Source organism: Salvia splendens, chromosome 13, assembly GCF_004379255.2.
Source record: "Salvia splendens isolate huo1 chromosome 13, SspV2, whole genome shotgun sequence".
NCBI lineage: Eukaryota > Viridiplantae > Streptophyta > Magnoliopsida > Lamiales > Lamiaceae > Salvia > Salvia splendens.
The window spans coordinates 26,474,176-26,494,596 of NC_056044.1; the positions used below are offsets into that span (position 1 = coordinate 26,474,176).

General features: G+C 38.2%; 1 protein-coding gene and 1 long non-coding RNA gene across 3 annotated transcripts; both read left to right on the plus strand.

Moving 5' to 3' along the window:
* The first annotated feature begins 1,833 nt into the window (after positions 1–1,833).
* Positions 1,834–5,522, plus strand: LOC121761790. 2 transcript variants are annotated; one of them, XR_006042097.1, is made up of 3 exons: positions 1,834–4,004; positions 4,646–4,970; positions 5,055–5,522. It is a non-coding gene; the product is annotated as an uncharacterized LOC121761790 (long non-coding RNA). The 2 variants fall into 2 exon arrangements; XR_006042098.1 differs by having other exon boundaries at positions 4,847–4,970.
* Positions 5,523–8,897: 3,375 nt separating this feature from the next.
* On the plus strand, positions 8,898–9,968 carry LOC121761046 (NDR1/HIN1-like protein 1). The gene is made up of 2 exons (XM_042156634.1): positions 8,898–9,248; positions 9,406–9,968. The coding sequence occupies exons 1-2, from the start codon at positions 8,931–8,933 to the stop codon at positions 9,715–9,717; spliced, it is 630 nt and encodes a 209-aa protein (XP_042012568.1). The 5' UTR covers positions 8,898–8,930; the 3' UTR covers positions 9,718–9,968.
* Positions 9,969–20,421: the final 10,453 nt, after the last annotated feature.

A 20,421-nucleotide genomic window follows, 5' to 3' on the forward strand; every position in this document is an offset into this window, starting at 1 on the left:
GACAAACAACACAGAGTGAAGAATGATTGTAGGTGTTAGATGCACAGATCCAATGTGAGTAACAGATGCTGTGGCACCATTAGGCAGGTTCACAGAGGCATTTAGGATAGGTGAGGATGTATGAAACATGGAGAGATCACAACATACATGGTGTGTGGCTCCAGTGTCCAGCAGCCACATTGATGGGGATTTTGAAAAGGAATTAATGAAAGAGTTGGTGAATAGAGTAGTACCTGAGAAAGAAGGAATATGAGGAGATGGAGTAGGCATGTTTGGTGCGGCTGAACGTGGAGTAGGAGGATTGAGAGTGGCAGCAGCAGTAAGCTGAGACTGGAGCAGGCTGATAAGTTGTTGACACTGCTCTTGAGTAGGCAGATTTTGTGATGGAGAGTAACCAGATTTATCAGAAGATTCATCAATATTGTCCTCCACAAGATTGATGGACTTGACCTCCTTAGCACCAGAGCCAAACTTGCTCTTGTTTTTGTTGAAACCTGGTGGAAAACCATGAAGGACAAAGCATTTGTCCACGGTATGATTATTTCTGCCACAATGAGAGCAGATTCTCCCCTTGTTATAAGACTGAGATGTTGCAGCATTGGCAAGGTATGGCTGCTCACTCATGGGAGAAGAAATGGTTGAAGAATAGCCATCAATATTCCTTTGTCTTTCCTCCTGCAAAACAAGTGAAAACACCTTCGCTAGAGGAGGAATTGGAATCATAGAGAGAATGTTAGATCGAATCTGAGAAAAGGCAGGATTCAACCCAATCAAAAATTGCATTGTGCATTCCTGCTCCTGGTACTCATGCCATTTTAATGCACTATTGCACCGGCAGTTTGCACAAACGCACCAAGCCACTGGTTGAGAATGCTTGTACTCGTCCCAAACAATGCGGAGATTAGTAAAATAAGCATTGATATCATCCTTTCCTTGAGTAAGAGACATAATGCGTTGCTTCAATTGGTAAGCTCGAGCAGAATCTAGCTGAGAAAACCGAAGTCTAAGATCTGACCAGATCTCATGAGCATCATCAAGGTACATGATGCTGGAACAGATCTGAGGAGATATGGAGTTTCTAAGCCATGAAACGACCATGCTATTGCATCGCAACCATGCCGAGAATAGCAGATCATCTTCACGCGGCTTTCGCAGATCTCCATTGATGAAAGCAATCTTATTCTTCGCAACAAGTGCTGTGTTGACAGATCTATTCCAATGAATGTAGTTAGAACCAGTGAGGACGTGAGGAACTAACTGCAAATTTGGATTATCACTAGGATGAAGATAGTAAGGACTAGAATTATCCTCCATAGGAGAGGAATGAATAACATTCGCGGTGGAGTTGGAACTATTGCCACGCACCATCGTAGATTGAAGAAGAATAGAAGATGATTGATAAGAGAAGAGTGATTGAATCAGCGGAAGAAATTCAAATCACAACTGATACCATGTAGAAAAAGATAGAGTGGATTCATATGATCCGAGAGAGGAAACAACAATCTTATTGATTGAAGAATTCAATTGATACAGAGCAGCTAGCTGCTCCATTTATACAAAGATTTGAGTAAAGAAGAGAAACAAAATATCTGCAACTAACTTCTAACCAACAAACTAACTAACTCACTTCTTAGCTAATATCTCCAAAATATCTAAGCTGACATGGCAGTTGACATGGCAATGACACAGCAATTACACTTTGTATGAGAAGTGAGCCATGAAGCTTTCACGTAGCAGACTCCAGTCTTGTGTGTATGAGGAAGCTTTCATGTTGATTCTATGGTGTGAATGAGATAAACTTCACGTTTGATTCCACCATCTTTCACATTCCCCTCTCGAATTTCCACCAGCCGCCAATTGTGCAGCCCAAGCGCGGCCAGACGACTTTGCAGGCTAATCTCAGCTTCTCCGGCGTAGATCTCGGTGGTGGCATGGTCAGCGCGATGAAGCAGGACTTGGATCGCGGGAGCTTGGGGCTTACGGTTAAGATTTTCTCAGTGATTAAATTTAGGAATGGGAAATGGAAGACCAAGTCTCGTTACATGAGGGCTTACTGTCCTGGTGTGAGTTTCGGCTTTGTTTCGAGTAACAAGTCTGGCATCTTCTTGAATCCATATCAGGAATGCCAGGTTTATCTTTACTCCAAGTGAAATTGATGTATGTTTGTTAGATGCATCTATAGAGCAAGTAGTAGATCGATGCAAACTACCTAAATTAACCAATATTATTTCCGGTCTCATTGGCTTTGATTTGATCCATGTATACTTCATTATATGATGCTTCTACAGTTAAATAAATTCTTTTAACTTGGGATCATTCGACCTGTTGTAGCTCACCTTTGTGCGATTGCGATTGATCTTTGTTTTCATTTCTAAATGCGATAAATGATAGCTTTTGGCTGAAGATGTTAAGTTACATGAGATAGAATCCCTGATAATTGAGTGTTGTTTTGTAGTTATATCGTGAAGTGTTTGGTTTCTATATGTTGCCTGGCTCTTTGTAGTCTATATTTCAGCTTCTATCATTTGCTTTATGAACTAGCCTTTATTTTACTTGCTATTCAATATGTATGTCAGTTCTCACTCCTTATGATGAATATATATTTGAACTTCGAATTTTTTTCATTGTGATGAATATATGAATCATATGAGTATGATTTTTCCAAATTCTCTCTCATCACCGAACGAACTTATGTGCTTTTTATACTGATGTGCATCATTAACATGTACTTGATTTCCTGTACAACAATGTGCATGGTCTCAATGTGCGGTTCCCTTTTTAGGTCTGTTGTAATGCCCTGATTTTTCTGTTCATAGTTTACTGTTTATCATAGTTGAAATCATTTTTAGTATTTCGTGATTGGAAATTCATTGGAATATTTATGCAAATAACTATCCTTCCATAACTGGTTACAGATTTTGTTCTTGTCCGGGAGCATAGTAATTACAGAACTTCCTTAAAAAATGCAGAACAGTTAGTTATAAAACTGTTTTGGTCTGGCTTTCTGGTATTGATGATTTTCCTTGAGAAGTGGCTTAACCCTTGGACAGCAACCGTATCATTGAATTAATTGACCTTTGTCGTGACGTTACTAACTTCCTTTACATCAAGCTCCATATTTTTGGTTTCACATAAATTGAAACACGTGTTGCTATCTAGTCAATTCTAGGTTTACGTCAAGTCTGGCGAATAAATGTAACGTGTAATAGGTTGTGCTATCATCATTTATCATACAAATATGTGCCAGGGGTTCCACTGAAAAAAATTAACACATCACTGCTTTCATGGACAATAAAAATTTCCTTCATGTTTTTTCAGGTTCATTTAAATTTCTAATTAGCTTTAATAGAGTCTATCAAGGGAAATAGTAGAATAAAAAGCTTATTATTATTCATAAGTTTTTTCCCTGAAACCTGTAGATTGATAGTAGGTTGGTTATTTACAAAGATAAAAACTTATGGCTTGCCACATCTCGCCATATTATCTGTTAATGCAGCATAGTCCTTTTTGTGAGTCTATTTGCCAATGAAGCATGTAGGCATTTACTCACATGATGGTCCAATATATTTACAATACAAAACTTATATGTTAATATATTGTTCCTTCAACTGAATCAAAGCTAAGGTTCAGATTTGATTACATGATCTCTTTCATTATCTGTGAGTTGATTGCATTGTTTGGAAATAACTTAAGTTTTTTGTTGTAAAAAAAAGAAAAGAAGAACGAGATTCTCAACGTTTACTATTGTTTGCATGAAAATGTTTATCCTCCAAACCTACATTGTAGTCTTGGTTATATAAGTGCTGTCAATTCATGATTCTATTCTTCTTCAGTAGTAATCAAATGCAGGCACATCTTCTTCTATTGACAAGTCATTGAAAGGGATATGATCATGAAACATCTTGGTTTGTACTTCAAACAAGAGAAATATTATACACCTAACTTATTCCTCAAAATCTAGCATGGCGTTTCCATCACTACATGGTAATAAGCTTCGCAATCAGGTGCGTGTCACTCTCTTTATCTGTTTATATGATCATTTTCTTGTCTCCGTGTGTGTGTGTGTGTGTGTGTGTGTGTTGAGGTTACATGCAGATAACTCCACCAAATTTGATTTTAGAAACTATAGTTTTCCAGTTGTGATGATGAAAGCTTTTAAGGGATATATTTGTTGCCTTCTTCATCTTTTCTAGCTTTCTGCTTCATATTCAATTTGTTTCTTGAACTTATATTCAGTTTCTTTACCAGATGGGTGCATGGTTCACTTGATAAGATTCATGGTTGTCATGGCTGTTTTACTTGCTCAGCATACATCATAACACTACTTATTGATATCTGTAGGTTTATGGAATTATATTTGTTTGCTCACAGCAGTATGCACTTGCCAATTTTTGTTATTTATCAACAAACATGGATGCTGAAGATTGAAATCAATGTCCTTAAAAAGCCAAAAAAGTAAAGGAAAAAAAAATCAAAGCAAGGATTGTGTGTTAATAGAGTGGTTGAGTGCTGGTTATTATATCAGTTCAAAATTTGAGTGACATATATATTTTAACTCGTATATGATGAACTCAAATTTAATTGTCCATGCTGTGTTCTTGCCCGTTGCCAATAATAATCTTTGCCTTCTTGGTTTTCTTTGAAGGCTGTTTGTGAATAAATCAATTACAATTATCAGTTGGTGAGCGGAGTTAGAGCCTGCATTTTTAAATACAAATGGAGAGTTCCAAAAAAAACTTTAGTGGTCCTATGCCCTTTCTCAAATATTATGTGTTTATCTTAGTTTCAAGGAGTAATTCGGATAACTTACTCCTAGTTATTGACTGACAATTTCGGTTGATGGAAGGCTGAGCAGTTGCAAAATTTCCAGCGTCGTATTTTTATACTATGGTGAGGAAGGAGGACAATTTTCCTGCTTCTCAATTTTGTAACAGCCCTTCAATTCTCTCAAGCCATTTCATTTTACGGTGGTATTGCTTCGTAACTTGATTTCTCTTGTTTATGATCTCATTTGTTACGACATGATAACTTTACTGCTTATTGTATTATTGCAGGTATGGAAAATGTTAGTATGTTTCCTATTATAGCTTTGCGAAAGAGGTAAACCATGGTCTATGTATGCTATCCATGTAGCTGAGTTATCCATCGTGCTGTTTACTGAGTTTCTTGTGCACCTCTAAAATGACTTGGATTTGCACGAGTTTTATCTGAACTCGTTGGATTGATTCTGCATGGCCAATCGAAAGAAGCAGATCAGAGGTTGATAGATTGAGAGTGAAGATCCATGTTTGAAGAATGTAGTTGTGGAATGATCTTCATCATCTCATTATGCTGTTGGTTGAAACCATCAGATTTTGTTGGAGCTTTACCGAGCCAAAGATGATTAATAGGCTTATTTCTTGAAAGGTTATATGCATCTAATACATTAGCACTCTATATTTTTTATTGATTGTTAATGTATCAAAATCTTACTTCCTTTCTTTATCTTTTTAATTAACTATTCCAAGTTCTAGAGAAGCTAATTGCACATTTAAACAATATAAGGGGTACGTACATGTTACATAATCAATGTGACAATTAAGTTTAGTAGTATATGTTAAATTGTGGTTTCTCTTTATTATGAAGAGATTATATATATAATTGAAGGCCAAGGTGGGATTCCTGGCTTATAATCTGTAAAGATAGGTCCCTCTTTTGAATTTTTGTTGTGTGTATTTCCTCTCATTACTGCTTTTCTTTCTGTTATTCTGTTTGGAATTTTGCTGACTTTCCGCAAAATTTTATCTCAATACATGCTTTATTCCTTTCCACTTTTTTATATCTCCTTCCTTTCGAATATCAATTGGTGATAACCCCTCATAATTAATTCAAGAATTTTGCTCAAGTAGAAGGACTCAATTCAAAATAAATTATCCATGATTGTACAACATGCATAGATTTTATACGAGAACTGTGCATATTTCGATATAGGTTAAAGTTTTCTCAAACTCCAGAGATGATAGAGGATAAGTTAAGGTTTCTCAAACCCCAAAGATGATTTAGTGTAGGGTCTTTCTGCAGGTGGAAATCAGATTAAGACAAAGAGAAGATAATAATAGAATAGATTTAATTGGCAGTGCAAAAGTCTGGGGTATTTTGGGGATCTGATTCGCTTCAAAGCCCTGAGTGGGTATCCTTTGTCTGTATTTAATTTGATGTCCCAAATATGCTTAATCCTCTTTTCCGTTTCTTCTTTGTCATGACTCGTATTCACGATCCTTACAAAAATAAAATAAAATATACTCCCTCCATCCACTATTTAAAAAGCCTTTTTTGGCATTTTCTTTTATCCACGATTTATAAAATCATTTACTTTATTCTACTTTTTGTATGCAAACCCTATATTTCACCAACTTTTTACATTCACAATCAAATAGGAGTATAAAACTAATACTTTAAATGAGCCACACATTCCATTCACTTTCTCCTTTTACTTTTCTTCGCAAAGTCAAACAATTCCTTAAAATCATTGTCAAGTCAAAAGAACTCTTTAAATGGTGGACAGATGGAGTAATAAGTTTATGTGCTAAGTAAGTGAATAGGCGAGGTTGTATTAATGTTATACTCCCTCCGTCCCACTTTAGGAGTCTCAGTCACTTTTCTGCATCCGTTTTATAAAAATTATAAATTGGAAAAATGATAAAGTAATAAAAGGATTAATATTGAGAAGAGTATTAAATTAATTTCTTTTAGGATTAACTTCATTTCTCTTAATCTATATATTTAATATTTTTGTCTTTCTTCTCTTTTATATACAAAACCTATGACATGTAATATTTAAAAAAATGGTATAACAAAATATCGTATCAAGGGATCGGAATGTGTTTATGGAGTAGTATTAATTATTGTCACGAAAGCAAGGTGATCAACCTTACATGAATAGATCTTTACAAAAAGAGTACTCATAAAGAAGAATATAGTACACGTTTTTGTAACACATGCACAAATCAATAATAGTTAGGTTTATTCAGTATTATAAACGATCTAAAGTAAGATAGAAACTTAGATTAGTAAAGACACAAAGATAGATGAAATCAAAGACTCAAATCTTGCATAATAACCACCTATCTACAAAAATAGTACAAATGTCTGAACCCTAATCCTGTTGCCAAAACCACCAGAGACACTCAACTCTGTGACTAAACATGGTTTAGTAAGAATATCTGAACACAAACCGTAAAGCCCTAGATCTATCTCAGGCCTTCAAATCTCACAATACAAGAACAAGAGTTCGATGCACATACAAGTCTTATATCCAAAGGATATCCCGAAGAATATGACTCAGATAAATCTCAGAGTTTGAGAGAGAAAGAGAGTCCTTGATTTCCACGTAGGTCAAACAAAGCGTCGAGGGTCTCTAGGTAGCTCAGTGCAGTGCATGGGGTGGAACATCTGAGTTGGGCTCAGAATTTCAAAGGGTAATAGATTTGGACCACTTAACTAATTGGGCCTCAAACTCAACAATTTATAGATGATGGCATGTTGTACTTTTGTTCACCATAATCGTCAATAAAATAAATATCCAGAAAATTCAAGAATTTGCCTCATTTGAAAATAAATAATGCATAATTACATTGAGAGATTTTATATGAAAACTATGTATATGCGATAAAGGGTTAAGGTTTCTCAAACTCCAAAGATGATTTAATGTAGGGCCTTTCATCTCTAAAGTGGGTATATCTCTTTTGTTTTGATGTCCCAAATATGCCTTATCCTCCCCTTTTCCATGACTCCAATATCCTCCTAACAAAAATCAAATATAGAGAGTATTCAGTATGGTAAAATATCTAATTGTATAAACCAAACAAACGAGTAGAAATACGCAGGTACTTGCATGCCTGTATACAATAAGATACTACTCCTACTTCATTAGGTTCTCAAAGGAAAAATATTTAAAATCCACAACTATTTTAAAATAGTATTTGATTAAAATCCATAACTATTTTAACATTGAAAGAGCTTAAACTATTGAAATGTTAGGGAAGCAGTGTCAGCATTAATTGCATGGCTTAAACAAATCTTAATAATATCGATTAGCTCAATAAATATAATTATACCCAGTTAATTACCTCTACTCCATATATATGACCATATATATATGAAGGTAGCTTGCTTTTCTTTTACTGTATATCAGTGACACTTTTTCACATGCTATGTGCCCATCCTAATAATATTCTTGCTCTCACTTGTTTCCCTGTTACATTTTATAGTAAATACATTATTTAAAATCTGCAAACATACAGATTAATGCGGTTGCAAAATAAGGACGCCAATGCCGCCCAAAATCCGTAGATTGATCTGAATAACCCACTAAACTTATAAAACTAGGATTATAAATTATTAACCTGATAAAATTCCAACTCTCGATTAATTCACAATTCGAATATATAGACTCGAAACTCGATGGGTTAGCTTAAGGTTCAACTATTGTATATATCGTGCCTTGTCTGAAAATGATTCTTACACTTCAATGATGATTTTGATTACAATCGAATAGTACTAGCTCTGAAATTAATTGAGCTGTCCCAATTCACATCAATATATGAAAAATATTTCGTTTTTAATGGTAGTGCTGACGAAGGAGAGGGATAGAAACTTTGTATATTCCATGCCTTTTTTCCTTTATCCACGAAAATTACATTATTTTGGAGTCCTTTTGGCCTCTAAAATGCTACTCTTTTATTCTTTCGATTATACAAAATTCATATCTACAAAATAAGTATGATTATTGTATATGTCTCGTATTACTTTTTATGATGCATCATGATATCGTAAAACCGCCGACACCCCACTAACTGCAACCCCACACTTGAGAAATTAGAAATTTAGAACCCTATATTACTACTCACCCAATTCCAATTTTTCTCCCAAACCTCCATTCCACCACCACCATGTCGGAGAAAGTATGCGACCACCACGACACCGCCCGGCGCAAGATGGCCCGGCGGTGCGGCGCAGCCCTCCTAAGCTTCGTGTTCGTGTTCCTCCTCATCATCCTCCTCGTGTGGGCCATCCTCCAGCCCAAGAAGCCCCGCTTCACCCTCCAAGACGCCACCATCTTCAACCTCAACATCTCCGCCCCCAACGTCATCTCCACCACCGTCCAAGTCACCGTCAACTCCCGCAACCCCAACTCCCGCATCGGCGTCTACTATGACCGCCTCGACGTTTACGCCACCTACCGCAGCCAGCAGATCAGCTACTACACCGTAATAATACAAAATTCATCCTAAAACCAATTAGTAATACGACAACATAATCATTTAATTATGTGAAATATTATCATATTTATTTTTGTTTCGTAGACTTATAATGATCTCTGTTCTAAATATTATTAATATATATTTTTATTTCATTTGGCAACAGGTGATCCCGCCCGTCTACCAGGGCCACAAGGACGTCAATGTGTGGTCCCCATTCCTCTACGGAAACAACGTCCCTGTGGCCCCATACAACGGCATTGCCCTCGCTCAGGATCAGAGCAACGGCGCCATTAACCTCCTCATCAAGATCAACGGCCGCGTCCGCTGGAAGGTCGGATCCTTCATCTCCGGCCGCTACCACCTCCACGTCGCCTGCGCCGCCTATATCCCCATCGGAAATAGTAAGAACACCGGCATCGTAATCGGCTATGCAGTTAAGTATCAGCTTTCGCAGACTTGTACTGTCAATGTTTGATTCATTTTTATTTCAGTTCCAGCTGCTGCTTCTTTTTGGTTTATATTTGCATCTTAATTTAAGAATTGTATATTTGCTGGAAATAAAGTGTGAGGTGAGATGAGGGAGATGATCAAGGAGGTCAATGCGAAATTTGCAATCTTGTATTATTACACTTGATTAATTAATGGTTATGCTGTAGTTTTAAGATGTTATATGTAATAATTGTTTCTTTTATTGGAAACTTTTAATGAAGCTCAAGTTATAGTTGAGTTGATTATTTCACACAAACAATATATATATATATATATATATATATATATATATATATATAAAAAAAATATAGATTCACTCCTCCTATTCTTCCTCTTCAAGTGTTTAGCGTTGTAAATTATGTGTGAAAAAAATACACATACAACTAATTATCTAATTACAAGAAACATCATAGATGAATAATAAAATGCGAGGATGTCAAACATTACTCTCTAAATTTTGAAATTGGACAGTTGTTAGATAACATGAAAAAAAAGCTAGGACAGTCATCAACGGATCTAAATTGATAAATTGGGTTAGTTAAAGAGTAATCTATAGTATTAGTATGTATAGTGTAAGTTTAATTGAATTTGTAGTGATCCTATGTCTTGATTAATGTGGTGAGCTGTATTTAGGACTTTGTGTGTAGACCAGACCCATCACCCATGTGACTGTAGCTGTTCAAGATTGTTCTAGTCTACCAAACTACGCCACCTTTTTTTGCATTTTTGTTTTCTAACCCTATTTTTGGAGTAGTATTTTTGCCTTTATTTGATTTTCAACAAAAATAATGCAGCTCTTTAGATAGTAAATAAAATCGATGGTGTATTCTCTATTGAGCCGAAAGAGATTTTAGTAATTTTTTCAGTTCGCCTTTTGTTAACTAGGATTAATTCATGCTGGTTGCTAATGTGATTGTTAAAAATATACTACTAATATATATATTTCCTTACTTTCACATGTAATTAATAAGGATTAATCCGATTCCGCGTGGATTCGGAACACATGTGGTCAAACCAAAAAAATATATTACTCCCTCCGTCCCCGAATAAGAGTTGCTAATTTCCATTTTGGGTCGTCCCCATTAAGAGTCACTCTTCATTTTTACCATAAATGGTACTAGGCCTCACATTCCACTAACTCACTCAACTCACATTTTATTATAAAACCAATATAAAAATGTGGGTCCCACATTCCACTAACTTTTTCAACCAACTTTTCTCTACATTTCTTAAAACCCGTGCCCGGTCAAAGAGCGACTCCTATTAGGGGACGGAGGGAGTATATATTTTCATGACAAAATAAACATTATTCACAGGTCCATGGGCCATTTTAAATTCTTTTAGTATATAAATAAGTCACCAATGATATAAGGAAAACAAATACTGTAGTATGAACTAGAGTATTCCATATATTTCCTCTCATTTCTATTATTGGTGGTGATTATGTGTGGGTTTGTGATACAAACGGGAAGTCCAAGGCCCGGGCTGACCCGACCACGACTCCCCTTAAGCTGCCCGGAAAGCCCGTCACGAGATCAATGAGACAAAGGCTTCGGGAAGGCGTTTCAAACTTCATTAGGAGGGGAATGGAGGAGGCAGATGGAATGCCCGATCGGGCGAATCCACACCTCCAAAACGCCCGACCGGGCGTTTGCGCGCTGAGCATCGTCCACAGTCCAGAAAGTTCGCCCGACCGGGCGATTTCGCCATCCCAGAACGCCCGACCGGGCGTTTGAAGAAGCAGCGCCGAATCCAGAAAGTTCGCCCGACCGGGCGATTTCACTTTCCCCAAAACGCCCGGCCGGGCGATTCAACTTTTACATCCATTTTTTCCTTGTTTTTTTAGCCCTTTTCTTGGGTTTCCAACCCTAACTATAAATATCCTTTTTGTAAGACTTTAAGGGCAGACTTTGATGAATGTTATTATGAAGACTCCTTTGAGAGCATCTCCCATGTGAGATTTCTATCCAAATTCCTACATTGTAGGTTGCTTGTTTTATGTTCATTTGGCTAAATCAAGTATAGGTATGCATTTATGGTTGTGTAGTCATGAATGTGGAGCCAATGGAGTATTTGCTTTGGGTGAAAGTAGCCTAGGGTTGCCCACATCTTTTTGTGGGAGGTCATAGGTCCTCAAAGAGGATTCCTCCTTCTTTACACTTTCTTCTCACCTTCTTTCTCTCCATCCAAAACCATTTTGAGTTTAGTTTTTGGAGGCTAGGCTCTTTATCTTTACTTTATCCTTGAAAACACAAAAAAAAATTGAAATCAAACACCGCTTTGGGTATTTCTTGGGCACATGGAAGGTTTCCCTCACAAGGAACCTTATCATTTGGTATCTAGAGCCTAGGTGCCTACCAAGTGTTTGATTTTAAACCTCTATGAAATTTCCTTTTCCTTATTTTTCCTTATTTCTTTTGTTTTAGTCTTTGCTTGTTATTGGTCAATTGTTGTAGGATTGAGCTGATTTTTGGTGTGCATGAACCTTGATATATGAACTATTTTCCTGAAAAATCTCAGCCAAAAATTCTATCATTTGATAGGTCAAATTAATGTGTGAAGTTGCTGCCATGTTTTGTGCCCTAGTTTGACAGATTTGGGGAAAACGTAAAATCGAGGGTCTTCTCGAAAACCTGCTATATTGGGGATATTTTTCCCTCTTTCTAAACCCTTTAATCTTGTTATCTACCAAGTTTCATCAATTTTGGGGTTGGGTAGCCATATCAAAAAAATTCCTAAAGATCAGCCAAGTGTTACATAAATTTTCAGCTCAACTAAGTTTGTTTGTTAGCTTCCTTAGGCATTGAACCTTACTTTCACATGCTTGATTGGCTTTACTTGCTTGGTTATATTGCCTATGTGTATACCTTGATTGATTTGTCTTAGCGCTTGCATTTTGGAAGTTGGATATTGAGAGTGAGTGAACCTAGCCCTCACTATATTCTAAGCCTTTTTCCGAGTGACATTGGTGAGTGAATTGGGGGTGGGATTACCAATTGGGAAGTGAGTTCTTACTAAAATCTCCCCTTCTTGTGTGTGTGAGTGTGGATTTTACTAACCCTTAGGACTAGATCCTAGTTTTTTTTATTTCTTATTGTAGGTACCATTGTGAATGCCACCTCGTACTAGATCCACCACGATGGGGGATCCGCAACCGGGTGCGAGCACGAGTCTTAGTGTGGCGGGGGATGAGTTGAAAAACTTGATGGAAAAAATTATGACGAATTTGAGGGATCTAAAAGAAGGCCAAACCACAATGCATGTCACTCAAGATGCTATGTTCGGGGATTTGAAGGAACTCAAGGTGAACCAAGCATCCATCCATGAAAACCAAACTTTTCTCCACGACGAGCTCAACGCTTTGAAGGCCGTGCGACTATCAAGGTCAAACACCCCTAGGAGCAATCACACACATCATGATGCCTCCGAGGGGAGTAATGGAGAGGAAGAGCCATATGGTTGGTACGATCATGGGGGGCGCGGGGGACAAGGAGGAGGACGGAATGGGAATAGGAATGGTAGGTTCGGGAACATGATGGGCGGAAGAGGGAATGGAAACATGGGGCACCATGGGTGGAATGGTAGGCATGGAAGATATAGAAACTATGAGGAGGAGATGGAGCCGCGGTATGATGATCCCACCAAGTCTATCAAGCACACATTTCCCGAGTTCCACGGCAAGTTTGATCCCGAGGCCTACTTGGAATGGGAGTCACAAATGAGCAAAATTTTCTCACTCCATAACTTTTCGGAAGGTGATAAGGTGAAGGTGGCAATAGCCGAGTTTCGTGGCAATGCGGATACATGGTGGAATGATACGATGAGGAGGAGAAGGATGGTTAGGGGAGGAGAAGTGGGTTCGTGGGCGGAGTTGTGTGAGCTCATGAGGACTACCTTTGTACCAAAGTCCTATTTCCTCCGACTTCGAGGGGAGTTTCAAGATTTGAAGCAAGGGACGAAGAGCGTAATGGAGTACTACTATGAACTCCTATCATTGATGAGCAAGGTAGGGGTGGAGGAGCGAGAAGAGGCGACTCAAGATCGATTTATCCATGGCCTTAACATCAACTTGAAGCACAAGGTGCAAGTGGAGGCATTGAGGGGAATTTCCTTGGATGAGGTGATTGGGTTTGCTGACACTTTTGAGAGGCAAAGTAAGGAGTTGGTTTCTAGCCGGGCTAAATGGGCGTCTAGCCAAACCGGAGGGACGAGGACTAGCAAGTGGAGTGCTCCCGGCAAGAAGGTGGAAAACATGGCCAATCCAAACACCCAAGGGAGGCCGATCGAGAAGGCTTTACCGGGTACTCAACCTATTAAAGCTATAGCCCCTATGGAAGACAAGAAGGTTCAATGTTTCAAGTGCAAGGGGTATGGCCATTATGCACGCGAGTGCCCAAACCAACGGGTAATGGTTATCGGGCAAGATGGTAGCGTGTATAGTGAGGAAGATGAAGAAGATGGGGAGGGTGTGGGCACTAAAGAAGCGAGCCCGGACACCGACATAGCTTTTTCTAGTGGCGAAGAAGAAGATACACCCTTAAGGGCTATGGTTGTACTCCGAATGCTCAATGTACAACCCAACCTTGAGGAGCATAAGGAGCAAAGGTGCAACATCTTTCATATGAAGTGTAAGGTGAAGTCCAAGACGTGCTTGGTCATCATAGATGGAGGGAGTTGTACAAATGTGGTGTGTGACCGGTTGGTGGCCAAGTTGGGATTGAAGGTACTTAAACACCCAAACCCCTACAAATTGCAATGGTTAGGGGACTCCGGAGAGTTGAGGGTGAAGGCTCAATGCAAAGTTCCATTTAAGATTGGAGAAGTTGAGGAAGAAATCCTATGTGATATCATTCCTATGACGGCATGTCATGTTTTGCTAGGGAGACCATGGGAGTTTGATAGAAGGGCCTACAAAAATGGCTTCACGAATGAGTATTTCTACATGCTCAACAGGTTGAAGGTTCGTTTGAAGCCATTGCTACCTAGTGCCGTGTTTGAGGCTAGCCAACATCTACAAAAGGAAAGAGAGAGAGATAGGGAAAAAAGGCTAGTAGAAGAATGTGAGCTAAAAAAGCCAAGTGAGAGTGGGGGTGGTGAGAGAAAAATAAAAGCGCCCAAAGGAGAGCACCCACAAACAAGAGGGGGAAAGGAATGTTTGATAGCTAGTAAAACCGACCTTGGGTGGGCACTAAACAATCACCCCTCCGTTCTCCTCGTGGTCCGTAAGGATTTGTGCTTAGCTACTAACCTTGACCCGTATCCTTTGATTGTCCAAAGTGTGTTGCAGGAATTTGAAGATGTATTCCCGGAAGAACTCCCGAGTGAACTCCCTCCCATGAGGGGGATCGAGCATCAAATTGACCTTTTGCCGGGATCATCACTCCCAAACCGGGCCGCATACAAGGCGAACCCCAAGGAGACACAAGAGCTACAAAGGCAAGTCGAGGAACTCCTTGCCAAAGGTCTAATTCGTGAATCTCTATCTCCTTGTGTCGTACCCGTCATTCTTGTACCTAAGAAGGACGGAAGTTGGAGGATGTGTGTAGATTGTAGGGCAATTAACAAAATCACCATCAAATATAGACACCCTATACCTAGGTTAGACGATATGTTAGAGGATCTTTGTGGCTCTATATGTTTTTCTAAAATTGATTTGGCTAGTGGATATCACCAAATTCGCATGAAAGAGGGAGATGAATGGAAAACCGCTTTCAAAACCAAATTTGGCTTATATGAATGGCTTGTGATGCCTTTTGGTTTAACTAATGCCCCTTCTACATTCATGCGTTTGATGAATCATGTACTTCGTCCTTTTATTGGGAAATTTGTGGTGGTATATTTTGATGATATCTTGATTTATAGTCGTAGTGTTGAAGAGCATGCTAGTCATCTTAGGAATGTGCTTGAAGTGTTGAGAATGCATACTTTATATGCCAAGTTGCCTAAATGCATTTTTTGTGTTGAGGAAGTTGTGTTTCTTGGTTTTGTTGTGGGAAATGAAGGAGTGCGGGTAGATGAGGAAAAGGTGAAAGCCATTAGGGAATGGCCAACACCTAGGAATGTGAGTGAGGTTAGGTCTTTTCATGGCCTTGCTAGCTTCTATAGGAGGTTTGTTAGAGATTTTTCCACAAAAGCTTCACCCTTGAACCACCTTGTCAAAAAAAATGTTGAGTTTAAGTGGGGGGAGGAGCAAGAGAGAGCGTTTAGTACCTTGAAAAATGACCTCACGCATGCTCCCTTACTAGCACTCCCTAATTTTGATAAAACTTTTGAACTTGAGTGTGATGCAAGTGGTGTGGGGATCGGGGGAGTTCTCATGCAAGAGGGTAAGCCCATAGCTTACTTCTCGGAAAAACTAAATCAAGCCCAATTGAACTACCCCACATACGACAAGGAGTTGTATGCTATAGTCCGTTGCCTTGAGAATTGGCAACACTATTTGATGCACAAGGAGTTTGTGATACACACGGATCATGAGTCTATTAAGTTCTTAGGAGGTCAACATAAACTTGATAAAAGGCATGCTAAATGGAGTGTTTTCCTAGAGACTTTTCCCTATGTCATTAGGTACAAGAAGGGAAAGGACAATGTGGTTGCCAATGCTCTTTCTAGGAAGCCTTTTGAGACCTTGCATGATGGCACTTTACTTGTGAGTGATACCGTGTGTTTGAGAAAGCGTGTGCTTACTATGTGTACCTCCAAATATGTTGGATTTGAGTTTATTAAAGACCTTTATGAGCATGATCATGACTTTTCTTCTATTTACGGAGCTTGTGAAAAAGGTGCTTTTGATAAATACTATAAGTTGGATGGCTATCTTTTTAGAGAGAATAGGTTGTGCATACCTTCATGCTCTTTGAGAAACTTGTTGATTAAGGAGGCTCACCTAGGGGGCCTAATGAGTCATTTTGGGTTGCTTAAAACTTTTGACATACTAAGTGAGCATTTCTTTTGGCCTTGCATGAAGAAGCATGTTGAAAAGTTTTGTAGTAGTTGCTTAGAGTGTAGGCAAGCCAAGTCTAAATCTAACAATTATGGTCTTTACATCCCTTTGCCTACTCCTACACATCCTTGGGTAGACTTGTCCATGGACTTTGTTCTAGGTCTCCCAATGTCTCCTCGGAAAAATGATAGCATCTTTGTGGTGGTGGATAGGTTTTCCAAAATGGCTCACTTCATTCCATGTCGGAAGACAAGTGATGCCAAATTCATTGCTAGTTTATTTTTCAAGGAGGTTGTAAGAATCCATGGGGTCCCGAGAACTATTGTAAGTGATAGAGACGTCAAATTTTTGAGTTTCTTTTGGAAAACACTTTGGGGTAGGATGGGCACCAAACTTCTTTTCTCTACCACCGCACATCCCCAAACGGATGGTCAAACGGAAGTTGTAAACCGCTCATTGGGAACTCTTCTCCGTGCCTTGGTTTTTGAAAATAAAACTTCTTGGGAAGAATGTTTGCCTATAGCCGAATTTGCTTATAATAGGACCATACATTCCACCACCCAACAATCCCCTTTTGAGGTTGTCTATGGTTTCAATCCACTCACCCCGTTGGACTTGTCCACGGCCGATTTGCCTATGTCTTATATGGTTGATGTAGGTGGGATGGAGAAAGCCAAGTTTGTACAAGATGTGCACACTCGAGTGCAAGAACGAATCCGCAAGATGGGGGAACAAGTAGCTCAAAGGGTAAACAAAGGGCGAAAGAAAATGTTGTTCAACCCCGGAGATTGGGTGTGGGTACACTTTCGGAAAATACGTTTTCCCGACAAAGCAAGATCCAAGCTTGCCCCGCGAGGGGATGGCCCATTTATGGTCCTAGAGCGTGTGAACGACAATGCCTACATCATTGATCTTCCCGGTGAGTATAACGTGAGTTGTACTTTTAATGTGGCTGACTTGAGTCCGTTTGATTTTGTAGGGGACGACCCAGATTTGAGGACAAATCCTTCTCAAGAGGGAGAGGATGATACAAACGGGAAGTCCAAGGCCCGGGCTGACCCGACCACGACTCCCCTTAAGCTGCCCGGAAGGCCCGTCACGAGATCAATGAGACAAAGGCTTCGGGAAGGCGTTTCAAACTTCATTAGGAGGGGAATGGAGGAGGCAGATGGAATGCCCGGTCGGGCGAATCCACACCTCCAAAACGCCCGACCGGGCGTTTGCGCGCTGAGCATCGTCCACAGTCCAGAAAGTTCGCCCGACCGGGCGATTTCGCCATCCCAGAACGCCCGACCGGGCGTTTGAAGAAGCAGCGCCGAATCCAGAAAGTTCGCCCGACCGGGCGATTTCACTTTCCCCAAAACCCCCGGCCGGGCGATTCAACTTTTACATCCGTTTTTTCCTTGTTTTTTTAGCCCTTTTCTTGGGTTTCCAACCCTAACTATAAATATCCTTTTTGTAAGACTTTAAGGGCAGACTTTGATGAATGTTATTATGAAGACTCCTTTGAGAGCATCTCCCATGTGAGATTTCTATCCAAATTCCTACATTGTAGGTTGCTTGTTTTATGTTCATTTGGCTAAATCAAGTATAGGTATGCATTTATGGTTGTGTAGTCATGAATGTGGAGCCAATGGAGTATTTGCTTTGGGTGAAAGTAGCCTAGGGTTGCCCACATCTTTTTGTGGGAGGTCATAGGTCCTCAAAGAGGATTCCTCCTTCTTTACACTTTCTTCTCACCTTCTTTCTCTCCATCCAAAACCATTTTGAGTTTAGTTTTTGGAGGCTAGGCTCTTTATCTTTACTTTATCCTTGAAAACACAAAAAAAAAAATTGAAATCAAACACCGCTTTGGGTATTTCTTGGGCACATGGAAGGTTTCCCTCACAAGGAACCTTATCAGTTTGTGTGAGTAAGTGGTGTGAATTCGGAAATGAAATCTCAAATAGTATACGGCGTTACTTAATAGTAGTATATTAAAAAACCCGCATAATAATATATTCATTTAATTCTAACAAATCGTAACTACAATAGAAAAAAGGACTTTGTCATGTACCGATATTTTTAAATTGAAAGAATGCTAAAATACAATAAGGCGACTCAATGTCATGGTATGGTGCGAAAGCACGAGTCGTGCAATTTGCTGCATGATCGATATAATTAATTGATAAAATCATAAAATGCATGTCTTTTGGCGTCACGATATAAAGAAAAATCATCAAGCAATATACATATATTCTCTACTTCCTTCAAAATCAAATGATTCATGGAGATTTGTGTAGTTTAATTATTGATTTTAAATTTGTTTTTAATCATAAACAGCTTAAATATAACAATCAACATAAAAAACAATTCCTTGGAAGACTCAAATCCTTGGAAGACTCAAATCTATTGTAGTGTTTTTTAAAGAAAGTGCTCACCAAAACTAGGGACGTAAGTATTGCCAAAAATCTGCTTGCTGATCTAAATACAGAGTATCAGGAATAAAAAATTCCTAACTTAATTAGCATGCATTCAATGACTCAATTAGCTCATAGGATTTATTCATAATCTGATGACCGAGAAATTTGATTGTCGCTTGATAAAATCACAATAAGTCATCAAATTATGTCAATACCCAAATCTTGGTTAGTACAAAATCATAACAAATCATTAGTTTAATGCAAAATCAGAACAAATTAATATTTCAATAATTTATATGATGATTTTAAAATTGATATATAAAACCAGAATTTGGTGAAAGTTTTTAAATTTATTGGAAAATCACACTTTTTAAAACCTAAATTTCATTTTTAGATTCCAATTTAATTATAGTCTTCTTTGGAATCAAATCCTTATCACTCTGGAATAAAGAAGAAATAATAGTGAAAAAATATTGATCTATTAAATAAGACTATTAAGTTTTTTTACATCATCATCATCATCATCATCATCATCATCATCATCATCATCATCATCGAAAACTGTACAAAATAATTATTTGATGGCCTTGTCTACCTAGTTTGATTCAAATAATACGTACATATAATATCCACCGACTCTAAGTTTCCTATCTCAAACTCACAAGTACGAAAGAGAAAACAATTACCAAGGTTGATGCTCCTAATTATGTGCCGTAATTTTATGTAGCGTGAAATCAAAATTCCACATCACCGACTAGGCGACTATCCTAAACAATAATAACTCTTGAAATTATATGCGCGCATTAGAATAATAATAGAGATTAATATTTAAGACGAAAGGTTTTGAAATTTGAGTCTATAATTACATAATCTTTAAAAAATATATTTATTAGAGTTTAGAGTTTTGTATCCAAGTGAAATGTAGATAAATAAATAACTCAGCGCTTCAGCCTAGGGGTGGGTCGATACAAGATATTGTACCGAGAAAACGTTGTATCGTATATCGTATCGAAAATATCGATATGAAAGAATTTCATATCGTTATCGTATCAAAAGTTTCGATATATCGAACTTTCGATATGGATAATATCAATATCATTATCGTATCGATATTTCGATATATCGTACCGAAATTCGATATATCGATATATCAAATTTCGGTACGATATATCGAAATATCGATATCGTATCGAATACCTGTATTTCGAAAATTATAATTTCAAAACTTAAAATTCACACAAAAATTAATAAAACTTCAACACAATAAAATTAATAGTGTTCTTATCTCCATAATCAAAATACAACACAACCAAGTACAATTAAATGGATTTATATATATTTTAAA

Excerpts from the sequence above, each read along its gene's own strand:
- LOC121761046 (XM_042156634.1), top strand. The coding sequence starts at position 8,931 with ATGTCGGAGAAAGTATGCGACCACCACGACACCGCCCGGCGCAAGATG. Across the intron at positions 9,249-9,405 it reads AGCAGATCAGCTACTACACC|GTGATCCCGCCCGTCTACCA; the intron begins GTAATAATACAA and ends ATTTGGCAACAG.